The sequence below is a fragment of the Cherax quadricarinatus genome, chromosome 13 (genome assembly GCF_038502225.1).
Source record: "Cherax quadricarinatus isolate ZL_2023a chromosome 13, ASM3850222v1, whole genome shotgun sequence".
NCBI lineage: Eukaryota > Metazoa > Arthropoda > Malacostraca > Decapoda > Parastacidae > Cherax > Cherax quadricarinatus.
In genome coordinates this window covers 25,797,571-25,812,983 of record NC_091304.1, presented here as the reverse complement: position 1 = coordinate 25,812,983, position 15,413 = coordinate 25,797,571, and the positions used below count along the sequence as shown (strand labels likewise).

The 15,413-nt window shown below is 39.4% G+C and overlaps 1 protein-coding gene across 9 annotated transcripts in view; it reads right to left on the bottom strand.

Annotated features, from left to right (window-relative positions):
• Positions 1 to 3,012: 3,012 nt before the first annotated feature.
• LOC128688712 (protein Gawky) overlaps positions 3,013 to 15,413 on the bottom strand; it is a 288,268-nt gene continuing 275,867 nt past the window's right edge. For all 9 annotated transcript variants that reach the window (XM_070084602.1, XM_070084599.1, XM_070084598.1 and 6 more), the window contains one exon: positions 3,013 to 3,149. In XM_070084602.1, coding sequence (XP_069940703.1) covers positions 3,141 to 3,149 — 9 coding nt within the window. In that variant the 3' untranslated portion in view covers positions 3,013 to 3,140. The remainder of the gene's footprint in view (positions 3,150 to 15,413) is intronic.

The following is a 15,413-nucleotide window of genomic DNA, read 5'->3' as shown; positions in this document are numbered from 1 at the left end:
GCTTGAGATGGTTAAACAAAAGGAGTACACAACTACAAACTTAGCTTAAACACACAGCATCTCCGACGCCAGCTTCCACACCATGCTCAAACATACCTGCTGGATGTCCAAGCCCCTCTCACACAAAACCTCCTTTACCCTCACCTCCAGCCTTTCTATGGCAATCCCTACCCTGCCTTTCCTCAAATACAAATCTCCACCCCTTCCAAGGGGAATAACGTCTTATACAAGTGAGGAAGAGCCAGTTGTGAGTGTGGAGGAAGTTTGTGTGGCAGTGGGTAGAATGAAAGGGGGTTAGGCAGCAGGGATTGATGGGATAAAGATAGAAATGTTAAAAGCAGGTGGAGATATAGTTTTGGAGTGGTTGGTGCTTTTATTTAATAAATGTATGTAAGAGGGTAAGGTACCTATGGACCGGCAGAGAGCATGCATAGTTCCTTTGTATAGAGGCAAAGGGTGCAAAGGAGAGTGCAAAAATTATAGCGGAATAAGTCAGTCGAGTATACCTGGTAAAGTGAATGGTAGAACTGAAAAAATAAAGAGTAAGATGGAGAGTAGGATAGCAGATGAACAAGGAGGTTTTAGGAAAGGTAGGGAGGGGTGTAGACCAAGTATTTACAATGAAACATATAGGTGAACAGTATTTAGATAAGGGTAAAGAGGTTTTAGTGGCATTATGGATTTGGAAAGGCATATGACAGGGTGGATAGGGGAACAATGTAGCAGATGTTGAAAATGAATGGAACAGGAGGTTGGTTACTGAAAGCAGTGAAGAGCTTTTACGAGGCGAGTGAGGCTCAGGGTAGAGTATGTAGGAGAGAGGGAGATTATTTCTCAGTAAACGTAGGCCTTACACAGGGATTTGTGATGTAACCATGGTTGTTCAATATACTTATTTATAGATGGGACTGTAAGACAAGTGAATTCTCAGGTGTTGGCAAGAGGTGTGGGGTTAAAAGATAAAGAATCTAACACAGAGTGGGAGTTGTCACAGTTACTCTTTGCTGATGACGCTATGCTTTTGGAAGATTCTGAAGAGAAGTTGCAGAGGTTGGTGGATGAGTTTGGTAGGATATGTAAAAGAAGAAAATTAAAATTGAATATAGGAAAGAGAAAGGTAATGAGGATAACAAAAAAATTAAATGACAAAATATTGGATATCAGATTGAAGGGAGAGAGTATGGAGGAGGTGAATGTATTCAGATATTTAGGAGTGGACGTATCAGCAGATAGGTCTATGAAAGATGAGGTGAATCATAGAATTAATGAGGAGAAAAAGGTGAATGGTGCACTTAGGAGTCTGTGGAGACAAAGAACTATGTCCATGGAACCAAAGAGGGTAATATATGAGAGTATAGTTATACCAACACTCTTATATGGGTTTGAAACATGGATGGTGAATGTTGCAACAAAAAGAAGGCTGGAAGCAGTGGAGATGTTATGTCTGTGAGCAATGTGTGGTGTGAATATAATGCAGAGAATTTGTAGTTTGGAAGTTAGGAGGAGGTGCGGGATTGCCAAAACTGTTGTCCAGAGGGCTGAGGAAGGGTTGTTGAGGTGGTTCGGACATGTAGAGAGAATGGAACAAAATAGGATGACTTCGAGAATGTATAAATCTGTAGTGGAGGGAAGGCGGGGTAGGGATCGACCTAGGAAAGGCTGGAGGGAGGGGGTAGAGGAGGTTTTGTGTGCGAAGGGCTTGGAATTCCAGCAAATATGTGTGAGCATGTTAGATAGGAGCAAATGGAGACAAATGGTTTTGAGGACTTGATGTGCTGTTGGAGTGCGAGCAAGGTAATATTTATGAAACGATTCAGGGAAACCGGCAGGCCGGACTTGAGTCCTGGAGATGGGAAGTACAGTGTCTGCATTCTGAAGGAGGGGTGTTAATGTTGCAGTTTTTTAAGTGCAGTGTAAGCACGCCTCTAGCAAGACAATGATGGAGTGAATGATGAAAGTTTTTCTTTTTTGGGCCACCCTGCCTTGGTGGAAGATGGCTGATGTGTTAATATATAATATGTATAATGTACTTTTAGTAACTCCATACCTCCTCCTAATCTCCAAGCTACAAATTCCCTGCATAATATTACATCACACATTATTCTCAAACACATCTCTACTGCCTCCAGCCTCCTCCTTGCTGCAACATTCACAACCCATGCTTCATACCCAGGTAAGTGTTGGTACAGGTCAGCCATCACTGATCCGGCAGCCACTAACATGGTTTCATTTCTAATCCGGCACTAATTTTGGCTATGCAAGTGGACGCCATGGAGAGAAATGGTACAGGTTGGCCAACACTGATCCAGTAATCACTAAACTAGCACTCTACAGGTTGCAATGATGCCACATTAGTGATGGTCGGCCTTTACCATTATACTCTTATACATTCCCCTTTTTGCCTCCATGGATAATATTCTTTGTCTCCAGATGCCTCAATGCACCACCCATCTTCCCCTCATCAATCCTAGTTCTCCTCGTCTTTCATATATCCGTCCAAAGACAAATCCACTCCCTCATATCTGAACACATTCACTTCCTCCATTTGTTCTTCTCCCAATCTGATATCCAATCTTTCTTTACATAAATCATTTGTTATCCTCATTACCTTGTTATTGATTTCCTTCTCTTGCATACCCTCCCAAATTTGTCCACCAACCTTCGAAACTTCTATTCAGAAAACCTAAGGAAATATTTGAAATTATAAAAAGTACAAAAACTTGGACAAGGAGCATTTTTGGTGCTGCCAATAAAAGAGGCCATACTTTAAACCTATGAATATACTAATTAATGTAATGGAAATACTGGAAAATATTTCTTCACAAATAGAACTGTAGAATGTTGTTATTGTATGAAAAGAAATCGTGCATGTCAAAAGCAATTTGAAAACTGTTACGACAAATTTACAAGAGACCAGACAAATCCACGAGCTTGTTAAAGCTCTATTCCTGTAACTACAAAGAGGTAATTACATACACCCATATCCATACATGCATGCATGTGCGTGCACCCACATGCACGCACATTTGATCACAGTAGATAAACAAAAATATGACTGACCTATTCTAGGTACGGTATGAAAAAACATGATAGGAAGTGTGCATGATACTAAGTCCATGAGGAAGCATGGTGGAGGTTTATCACAGTACCTGAAAATAATATACAGATTAGTACTATATCTTGGAGGGTCAGCATTCACGAATCAGAATGAGAAAGTCAGACGACTAAAACAAAAGAATACGAGGATTTTTAAATGAAAAAGTGCAAAAAAAAAAAAAAAAAAAATTATAATTTTAAAATGAATATCATAAATTTAAAGGGAAACCATGTTCTTCACAATATACAAGATATTAAAATAGAATGGAATTACCAAAGACATTTGGTGATAAAAACATTTAATATGACAAAAAAAAAAAAAAAAAAAAGAGCACAGAATATTTTTCTATATATAATTAATTGATGAGATGAGCATGAATCATGGAGGTAAAACTAATTTATACCTACAAATCCGTACACATGTACACTAATGTCTGTGTCCAAAATTCTTTGCATAACTTTGGGCTTTTACCTGACCCTGTTAGGCATTTCAGTGCAACAAAAATTAATTCGAGCCTGGAAGTGGGACTGTTTGTCTGGGCTTCCCTGGACATGCTCTTGGTGTCTGCATGTCATCATCACCACTGTCACAGAACCAACTCAATTCCTCACTGAATGTTCACACGCGCTAATGGCTTTTACTAAATACATCACTTAACCCCTTAACTGTTGCAACCCCAAATCCTGAGGTGCCTCCTGGTGTCACAAAATCCACCCCCCCAAAAAAAAATTCTTATGAAATGATAGAGAATCTTTTCCCAATTGTAACGACACCAAATGAACAAAATTTGACGGAAAACTGACGGAATTACACTCTCGCGAAGTTAGCGACCTTGGTGATATTTACGAATCGGCAATTTCACCCAATTTGAGCCCTATTTTCGGCTAATTCCAATGTTCCAGTCGACCAAACTCATAGCTATTTCTTTAGAACTCCATTTTTTCTATCGATTGAGTACAAGAAACTGCCCATTTACCGATTTCAACTACCCAATAACGTGATCAGAAATTTGCAATTTGGCCAATTTCACAAAAATGAAAAAATATGACAATTTCAAACTAGGGTCCAGAATGAACAATGCAGACATTCCTGGCTCTAAAATAACATTTTCTTTGTTCATCAGTCATGTCTCCAGGCCCCTCTGATATTACTCTTGCTTTCTATTTTGAATTTTTATTCAAACAAAAAATAGAAGATTTACTGTTATGCAGACTATTGCAATATTGTAATAATTGTATAAATAATGTCAACCCATTCATGACTGCATATCAGAATGGCTACTTGGACATTTATTGTAAAATGACATCTTTTGAACATCGGCAAAAATCAAACATTTTCCCTACTTTGAGCTCCATTTCAAAAGTTCTTTTCATAGTAAAATCAATCAAAATCACCTCTATTTCTATAATATGTTTTCCATTCTATCAAATGAGACCAAGAAAACGAGAATACAACCATAAATACTATACAAAAATAGACCACAAATTCGGCATTTTAATAAAAAAAAATGCCAGTTTTTTTTTCTCATTATGTACTGCGTGCTGCAGGATTTTTTTATATGGTGCACACTGACCACACAGACCCATTCTCTCACATGTGGGCCTACTAGCTTTCTCCTGCTTGACTTGAAGCCGCTAGAATTTATGAGTATACATACGTCAAAAACGGTGGCTCGTAAGATGTATATACGACCAAAAACAGTCAAAGGGTTAATGGCCTGCTTTATGTAATCCAGTGATTTGTTCAATTGTCTCATGTGAGCAACTTAATCATGCCCATATGAATCTATCTAGAGCCAAAAATGTCCCACAAACCCGGCACTCCAGACCACACAGTACAGGGAGACAACAGACACATATCTGTCCACCACACAAGCCTAGAAGACACTGAACAAATAGCCAGTAAGTAGCCTTAGAGATCCTGTGACACCTGCTGTGTGTTGCCACAACGGCATTAATTTTTGTTGCATTAAAACGCTTAACGGGATGGGGTAAGATTTAAGCAATAAAATATACTACGTGGAGGCATCCAGCATACTTTAACAAGCAATGTATGTACATGTATATATATAAATATAAGCATGTATGAATGCATGCATGTATACATGTATGAATATATGCATGTAAGCATGAATGTATACATGTAAGCATGAATGTATACATGTAAGCATGAATGTACTTATGTATACATGCATGATGTATGCATGCACATATATATACAAGCAAATTGAACGTTATATACAGAGTAAATGCTCTGTGTATATACAGCCTCTCCTCACTTAATGATGGGGCTCAGTTCCTAAGAGTAGGTCAGTAAGCGAATTGGTCGTTAAATGGGCAGCCCAATTTACTAGTAGTGGTTTTGTGTCAACCATCTTTAGATGTTTTTTAATGTCACCTTTTCACCACTTATAACAATTCTGGCATATTTTTAAATGTTTATACATTAGTTTACTGTATACTGTAATAAACATTATTATTATTATCATTATTATTATTATAATCAAAAAGACGTGCTAAGCCACAAGGGCTACTGTAATAAACAAAATAGAGGATCAGCTCTGATATACATTATTTAGGTTCGCATACTGGTTGGAGAGCTGGTAGTAAGTTCGAGTGGTCGGTAAACAAGTACATCGCTAACTGAGGAGAGGCTGTAATGGACTAACTGGGAGGAGTGGGTGGCTAACAATGGCATGTGTGGTTGATAAAGAAGAGATTCTTGGGTCATGATTGTAACAATAAGGGACAATTCTCTAATCAACAGACTGCATGTAAATACTGTATGCAGTTGCAGGGGGTTGAGTGTGCATGCATGTACTGTATATATGTAATGTATAGGTATGAGTACATATACAAATATTCATGCATACATATTGTGTATTTTGTGTGCTAATGTATGTACAGTACATGTGCATGCATGCATATATGAAAGTTTGTTAATTTCTCACTACTTGCTGACAAATTAAGCTGCATATATCATACTCTTCTCATCAAGACATTTCCTAAACATTTTCCTTCCGTGCTGTACAGTTTCACCTGCTTTACTCTTGGTAAATGTCTGGTAATTTCACACCACTTTAATGGTATCCTGCCATTTTACCCGAGAATGCTGCAGCCCTCCAAGATTTTCTTATAGTTCACTTTAAAATTTTAATTGCCGATATTCTTTTCACTGATCTTCTTACTTTAATATTCTCATTCCGAGACCTTCAACCTGTGCAACAATGTATTGCACATCTCTAACTTCAGACCATTATATTATTATAATGATGAAAGCACTAAACCTGTAAGGATCACAGTGCCTGGGGAATGCAAGGCAATCAGATCTGATCTGAGTAAGAGGAGGGCAGTTCCAATTTTCTGGATCAAGAGCCCTTCTCCAGCACTGTTATTGTAATCTTACAATAACAATGCAATATCATCATCTATAACCTTAAATTTTCATCTACATAGTAAACATGTACATAACCTGTCCTTTCTTACTAAGAATAATGCAACAATTTTTTTCCAACTTCTCATTTTATTTTGGCAAAGATAAATCATCTCATCAAAGCTACTCATTTAATGTGCCAAAAAAAATTTTCTTTGGCACATCATTCTTGCCAAAGCACAGATGAGAATATAAGATTTCCAAATCACCTGCTACCTATGCCCAAGTGTGATGTTGGGACTTGAGACATTTTGCATGCTTCTGTTCCATCCAGAAAACAGCACCTTCCCTTCACCAACTGTATCTAGTGCATCTCTTACCTCATATTTACGAAGGGTGTTTGAATTTTACTTACTCGTTTGTTACAATTAACCATGGGAATCTGACTAAAGAAGGAAGGAGGTAAGCTCACAGAAAATGAAAAGGAAGTCTGCAAAGTGCTGAACAAACGATATAAAGAGGTCTTCTCAGTTGAAATGGGGAATGCCAAAAAGCCAATGGAAAAAGAAGAGTACATTAGCTGGACTGGATACCATATACACAAAATGGGTAGAGGTAAAAAAAAAAAAAAAAAAAAAAAAAAAATGATGGAGCTGGATACATCAAAGGCAGTGGGACCTGACAGGGTGTTACCATGGATTTTGTGAAAAGCAGAGGCACTGTCTGGGCACCCCCTCTGATCCACAATAAGTCAATGACCATGGGATAATTTGTGGAAAACACTGAACATAGTACCTATATTTTAAGAAAAGAGATAGGCAGGAGACATTGAACTACAGGTCAATTTCACTAACATGTATACCATACAAGGAAATGGATATCATCATCATAAGGAGACTAGCAGAGCACTGGGAGATAAATGGTTTCACAAATAACCAGAACAAGTTCAAAGATGGCAAGTCTTGTCTTATCAACCTCTTGGAATTCTATGACAAAGTAACCAAAGTGAGACAGGAGAAAGAGAGAGCTGGGTGGATTGCATTTTTTAAGACTGCAAGAAGGCACTTAATACAGTACCCAATATTAGACTACAGCAAAAACTTTATAAGCAGGCAGGAATAGCAGAGACCATACTCTAATGAATCCAAGAGTACTTCTGGGGAAGAGTGATTGTCTGAGAAAAGATGTCAGAATGAGGAAGAATAACAATCAGTGTACCACAAGGATTGGTATTAGGACTAGTGCTGTTTTTGGTTTGTATGACATACCAGGTGGAACTGAGTCAGATATATATCTGTTTGATGTAAAACTGAGGAGAAAGCAAACAAAAGAGGATGGGGAAAGGCTGAAAGTGGATTTAATCAAAGTGCAGGGTTGGTCAGGTAAGTAGTTGCTTGAATTCAAACCCAGCAAAAGTTATGAAGATTGAGGAAGGGGCCAAAAGACTGCACATAAGATTACAGACTCAAGGAGCAGAGGCTGTACACCTAATTCAAAGAAAAGACCTGGGAGTAAGTATAGTGCCTACAATACTGCCAGAGGCTTGCATCAACCAAATAACCTCTGCAGCCAAAGATTGCCTGGCAAATCCAACAGTGGCCTTCAGGAATCTCAGCAAAAAGTCATTCCAGGTGCTTTAAGCAACACATGTCAAGCCCATCTCTGAGTACACAGCACAAGTATGGAACCCATACCCGAGGAAGCATGTTAAGAAACTGGAGAAAGTGCAGAAGTATGAAACAAGATTATTTCCATTAGCCTCTCTTTGTATTAGCTACAAAGAGAAGCTAATGACCCCTGGAGAACAGAAGGACCAAACAAAATGTAACATGCAAAATACTCAGAGGAATTGATAGAGCAGACAGTGACAGGATGTTTAAGGGCAGGAAACAGGTATTTGGGGTCACAGCTGGAAATTAAACACACAGATGGGTCACAGGGACTTAAAGAAGTATTTCTTCAGTCTCAGGGTGGTCGGGAAGTGAAATGATCTTAATAAAGAAATGAAGGCAAACTCCAAACAGTTTTAAGAATAGGTACAAAAAGGCTCATAAGGCTAGGACAGAGTGAATCTAACATGTGGTAAGCTGAGAAGCTGGGCCAGGAGATGAGGCTCAACTCCTGCAACCACACGCAAATGAATACATATACAGTAGAACCCCCCCCCCCCATATCCATTGATTCAGTATCTGCAATTTCAGTTATCCATGGTTTACTGTGGCTCAAAAATACCTCTTAATTTTGCATAATATTGGCCCCAAGGTGCCAAAGTAGAGAAGCCGGCAGTTCTTCAAAGCCTAAGAGAAGTAATGAAGTGCTTCCCATCAGTGAAACAGTGATAATTATCCACTTATTTACCTGAAGTTTACCTGGAGAGAGTTCTGGGGGTCAACGCCCCCGCGGCCCGGTCTGTGACCAGGCCTCCTGGTGGATCAGAGCCTGATCAACCAGGCTGTTACTGCTGGCTGCATGCAAACCAACGTACGAGCCACAGCCCGGCTGGTCAGGAACCGACTTTAGGTGCTTGTCCAGTGCCAGCTTGAAGACTGCCAGGAGTCTGTTGGTAATCCCCCTTTTGTATGCTGGGAGGCAGTTGAACAGTCTCGGGCCCCTGACACTTATTGTATGGTCTCTTAACGTGCTAGTGACACCCCTGCTTTTCATTGGGGGATGTTGCATTGTCTGCCAAGTCTTTTGCTTTCGTAGTGAGTGATTTTCGTGTGCAAGTTCGGTACCAGTCCCTCTAGGATTTTCCAGGTGTATATAAACATGTATCTCTCCCGCCTGCGTTCCAGGGAATACAGGTTCAGGAACCTCAAGCGCTCCCAGTAATTTAGGTGTTTTATCTCCATTATGCGTGCCGTGAAGGTTCTCTATACATTTTCTAGGTCAGCAATTTCACCTGCCTTGAAAGGTGCTGTTAGTGTGCAGCAATATTCCAGCCTAGATAAAACAAGTGACCTGAAGAGTGTCATCACAGGCTTGGCATCCCTAGTTTTGAAGGTTCTCATTATCCATCCTGTCATTTTTCTAGTAGATGCAATTGATACAATGTTATGGTCCTTGAAGGTGAGATCCTCCGACATGATCACTCCCAGGTCTTTGACGTTGGTGTTTCGCTCTATTTTGTGGAAGGAATTTGCTTTGTACTCTGATGAAGATTTAATTTCCTTGTGTTTACCATATCTGAGTAATTGAAATTTCTCATCGTTGAACTTCATATTGTTTTCTGCAGCCCACTGAAAGATTTGGTTGATGTCTGCCTGGAGCCTTGCAGTGTCTGCAATGGAAGACACTGTCATGCAGATTTGGGTGTCATCTGCATAATTTTTCAATTAAACTTTATAATAGGTATGTATAGGACTTGTATATAGGGTTTGCTACTATCCACGGTTTCAGTATCCACGGCAGGTCCTTGGAACGTATCCCCAGTACTGCAGTACTCTAGGTGAGTAGATAAGTAGACTGCTGAGTACAGTAATGTTTCTGGATAGAAAACAAAAAACAGTAACGTGTTACACCTAGTGCACACATCATAAGGCAGGAAGCCACTGTTTATTTTTAAACAAAGAAGGGTGTTAAAATAAAATTAGCACAGCCTAAATCACAATGTTAATTTTCTTCCTGAAGTGCATCTGCTGCCCTCCAAGCTGCTCAATGCTGCCCTGCTAAGTTTGAGTACATAAATGAAGACTGTGCTTACAATCCTGTTTAAGTGTTCAATGCCAATGAGATAAAATTATTTTAGTGTTGGATGCCACTATGATGACAACAATCAACACTGAATTTTACAAGTTAATAATGGCCAAACATCAACTCGAAACCTTATTTTCCTAGCTGTAGCATAAGTGTAATTTCCATGGTGAAATGGAAATAAATTCAGTCACTTAACTGGTAAAATGTTAAACAGTTTAGAGCACAACAATAACTTGAGATTGTTTGTAATATCATTCACATCTCTCTGCATATATTTGCCATGGTGGTTATTTCATTGCTTTTTCTATGTCTTTCTTTTATTTCGTACACAGATGTAATTCTGTCAAACTATTATTTTAATCAAAATCATGCATAGTATCTTAACCCCTTCAGGGTCCAAGGCCCAAATCTGAAGTGGTGCCCCAGTGTCCAAGAATTTAAAAAAAAAAAATTGTTATTTTTTCTTATGAAATGGTAGAGAATCTTTTTGTGAAGGTAATATAACAAAAAGTATGAAATTTGATGGAAAATTGAAGAAAAATTGTGCTCTCGCGAATTTTGATGTGTCAGCGATATTTACAAATCGGCGATTTTGCCGACTTTGACTCCCATTTTAGGCCAATTACATTAATCCAGTCAACCAAATTCTTAGCTATTTCACTAGTATTACGTCTATTCTATCGATTGAGCACAAGAAATCGCCAAGTTAACTGTTTCAACTACAAATTAAAGTGATCGGAAATTGTTAATTTGGCCAATTTAACACAAAGTTCAAAATATTCCAATTTCAAAATAGGGTCCAGAATAAACAATGTAGGTATTCCTGGAACGAAACTAACATTTCCTCTGTTCATTAGTTACGTTTTGAGGCTTTACAAATAAATTCCATTTCGATTTTTTATTCACATAATGAATTTTTATTCACACCAAAAAATAGAAGATTTACTGTTATGCAATACTGTAATAATTGTATAAATATCATCACCATATATGTGAATGCATATTAGACCCACCAGCTGGCGTGTATTAGACGTGAGGTCATCTGTTTATTCTTGAATATCGGCAAAAATTTAACATTTCTGCTACTTTGAGCTCAGTTTCCAGCTATTTCCATTGCTAAAACCAATCAAAACAATCTCTATTTCTGTAATATGTCTTCCATTCTATCATATGAGACCAAAAAATCGCAAATACAACTACAAAAAACATACGAAAAAGCACTGCAAAGTCGCTGTTTTAATCGAAAAATCATGATTTCAGTTTTTTCTCTCATTATACACAGTGTGCTGCAGGATCTGTTTTATGTGGTGCACACATACCACATAGATGTATTCTCTCATATCTAGGCCCAAATGTACCACTCACAGTTTATCAGAGTGAGCTGAGCTCATGACGTAGATCTACGGTTTGGACCCTGAACGTAAAGCCGTAGATCTACGGGACGGACCCTGAAAGGGTTAATGAAGAGATTCAGGGAAACCTGAAAGCCAGACTTGAGTCCTGGATGTGGAAAGTACAATGCCTGCACACTGAAGAAAGGATGTTGATATGCTGCAGTTTTTTAACTGTAATGTAAGCACACCTCTTGCAAGACTGTGATGGAGTGAATGATGAAACTTTCTTCATTTTCGAGTCATCCTGCTTTGATGGAAAACGGCCAATGTATTAATAAAAAAAAATGAAACTAAATATCATCATAATTGACTTTAGGAAGAACATCAAGATTCATATTATAATGCATTTATGTCTAGTCTACAGATCTGAGGAACTAGTATGTTATATTTTAAATATGTAGCACTATCATTTTCATACTCCCACTTTTTTCCCAAATTCCACCAGTCTCTCTCTTCTCATTCACTTCAACTCGGTATCACAGAAACTTTCTAGCTATCTGCACACCAATGAAAACACCACACTTAACAGTAAAGCTTGAGATAGAAGGTTTTGGTATTGAGCTCATCCAACTGAAGAAATGAAGTGAAGATTAAAGACTCTCCCCTTATTGTGGGATACTAGTGGGAAAAATAAAATTATCATTAAAAACATGAGAGCATAATTCTAAGAATACTTTGGTGTCTGTTTTTTTTTTAGGCCAAGTAAAGGCGGTTTTTATGTTGAAAATGATGTCGTCAATGATCCTACACATTTGTAATAGTTGTGATGTGACAGTAGACGTGTCAGTAGATGGGTCTTTGAAAGATGAGGTGAATCATACAACTAGCAATGGGAAAAAAGTGAGTGATGCACTGAGGAGTCTGTAGAAACAAAGTACTTTATCCATGGAAGCAAAGAGGGGAATGTATGAAGGTAGAGCTACACCAACACTCTTACATGGGTGCAAAGCATGGGTGGTGAATGTTGCAACTAGGAGAAGGCTGGAGGCAGTGGATATGTTGTGTCTGACGGCAATGTGTGGTGTGAATATAATGCAGAGAATTCATAGTTTGGAAATTAGGAGGGGGTGCAGGATTACCAAAACTATTTTCCAGAGGGCTGAAGAGGGGTTGTTGAGATGGTTCAGACATGTAGAGAGGATGTAACAAAATAGAATGACTTCAAGAGTGTATAAATCTGCAGTGAAGGGAAGGTGGGGTAGAGGTTGGCCTAGGAAAGGTTGGAGGGAGGGGGGTAAAGGAGGTTTTGTGTGCGAGGGGCTTGGACTTCCAGCAAGCATGCGTGAGCGTGTTAGATAGGAGCGAATGGAGACAAATGGTTTTTAGGACTTGACTTGCTGGTGGAGTGTGTACAATGTAATATTTATGAAGGGATTCAGGGAAACTGGCAGGCCGGACTTGAGTCCTGGAGATCGGAAGTCCAGTGCCTGCACTCTGAAGGAGGGGTGCAGTTTTACAACTGTAGTGTAAGTGCACCTCTGGAACGACAGTGATAGAGTGAATGATGGCGAAAGTTTTTCTTTTTTGGGCCACCTTACCTTGGTGGGAAATGGCCAATGTGTTAATATATTAAAAAAAAAAAAAAATTCTTCTTAATTTTTAGTTTAGATGTATGAAAACATGGTTAAATGATAACATTGAAGGTGAGAGGCCAGGAATATGCTAGCCTTCCAGCTCAAATGTGTATACAGGTTTCCCTGGCTTTATGCAGATTTGCCATATGCAACTTCACTTACATGCAGAGTGGTCGCTGCACATTTTCACTTATATGCAATCACACAAGCACAGCACTACTTGGCTGATGTTAACTATTACATTAAATATCACTCTAAACTAGTGTGTTGAAGGCAGTGGTGAGTGGGGGGGGGGGGGGGATGCTACTGTGTCATGTTAAGTACCTCACGTATTATATACAACCAAGACACATGAGCCCATCTTCCCCTGCCCTTACTAAAACTGAGGGAGGCAGTGAATCAGAGAGGAAGGAAGGCAGTGAGGCAGGAAGGCAGTGAGGGAGGAAGGCAATTAGTGAAGGCGGCAATGAGTGAGGAAGGCAGTGAGTGACACAGCCACCAGTCCAGGACAGGCCACCCTACTGGTTCCCAGTCAACCTCCTCTGCCTGTTCTTCTCCTTGGCCAAAGCTGGACCTCCTTTCATAGCTCCCAGGCTGCCCACCCACCAACAACCCTCTACTCCTTCCCCAGTGACCCAACAGTTCAACTCTCATACAAGGTAAATAATGTAAGGTAAATGAATGTATTAGGTTAAAAACTAATTGACAAAAATATGTGAAACTGGCAAAGTTCGAGAATGAATCCCTATATACAGTGGACCCCCGGTTTACGATATTATTTCATTCCAGAAGTATGTTCAGGTGCCAGTACTGAACGAATTTGTTCCCGTAAGGAATATTGTGAATTAGATTAGTCCATTTCAGACCCCCAAACATACACGTACAAACGCACTTACATAAATACACTTACATAATTGGTCGCATTGGGAGGTGATCGTAAAGCGGGGGTCCACTGTATTACATATTATAAATGGGTTTGTTATATGTGATTTTGCTTTTTGCACCATCATTCAAGAACACACATAGCTAACACACCTGTATATTCTCTCTACAAGTGTGTCATAGCTGTTATCTTACCCAACCCTGCCTTATTCTGCCTAAAGGCAGAACATTATTCATACCGATTCGAACAACCTATAGCTTAACCCAAAATATTTCTCAGTGCCAATTTGTTATACAATATACTACAATCGACCACTGAACAATGTAGGGGTTAGGGGCACTGACTCTCCACGCAGCTGAAAATCTACATACAGTAGAACCTCAAGTTTTGGCCGCCCCGAGTTTCAGCCGTTTTGAGTTCCGGTCACTTTTTTCAGCTAAATTTTGTCTTGAGTTTTGAAGATTAACTTGAGTAACAGTAACCAGACCTGTCCACCTATGCACACCCACACATGTGTTCTGAGTCAGTCTGGCTTTGTTTCTCCTCGAGTGAACATTACCCTGCACATTCATCCAAACATTTTCACAATAATGCATTGTTTTGTTTGTTTGTTGATTGAGTGCAACTGCTACAAAATTAACCCTTAAACGGTCTAAACGTACATATACGTTCTCTCACGTAGCGCCCCAAACGTATATACATGTTTCATTTGTCATTCATTCAACACTGGCACGATATGCCTGAGTCGCCTAAACATGAGAGAATGGGTGTGCGCACTCAATTGTGTGCCATATGAAAAAATTGGGGACACCTGGGTACCACATGCTCTTTTTTTCCTATAAAAAAAAATGATTTTTTATTCTCAAAATATTCGGGGCGCTGCACGAGAGAAGGTATATATACATTTAGACCGTTTAAGGGTTAACCATGGGTCCAAAGAAACTTTCCAGTGCCTCCCCTGTGGTAAAGAAAGTGTGAAACACAATAGAATTGAAGAGAGAGATTATTGAAAAAACTGAAAGTGGTATGTGTGTGCTGGAGCTTGCCAGGTTGTGTGGCACTGGCTGTGTGGCATTGGAGAATTCCTTGGGGTTGGATGTGAGTAGCCAGGATGTGGAAGAGTTGGAGGAGGACCACAATGAAGAGCTAACCACTGAAGAGCTGCAAGAGCTCCACCTGGAACAGCAACAGACCACAGCTGAGGAACTTGTTTCAGAGGAGGAAGAAGAGGGAGGGAAGGAGGTGCCTTCTTCAGAGAAGAACAAATTTTGTGTAGTGTGGAGTAGGGTGCAAGCTATTGCTGAGAAATCACCCTGAGCAAGCTGAAACAAGTTATCTCTGCAACATGTTCAGTGACAAAACCATGTCCCATTTCAGACAAATGCTAAAGAGACACC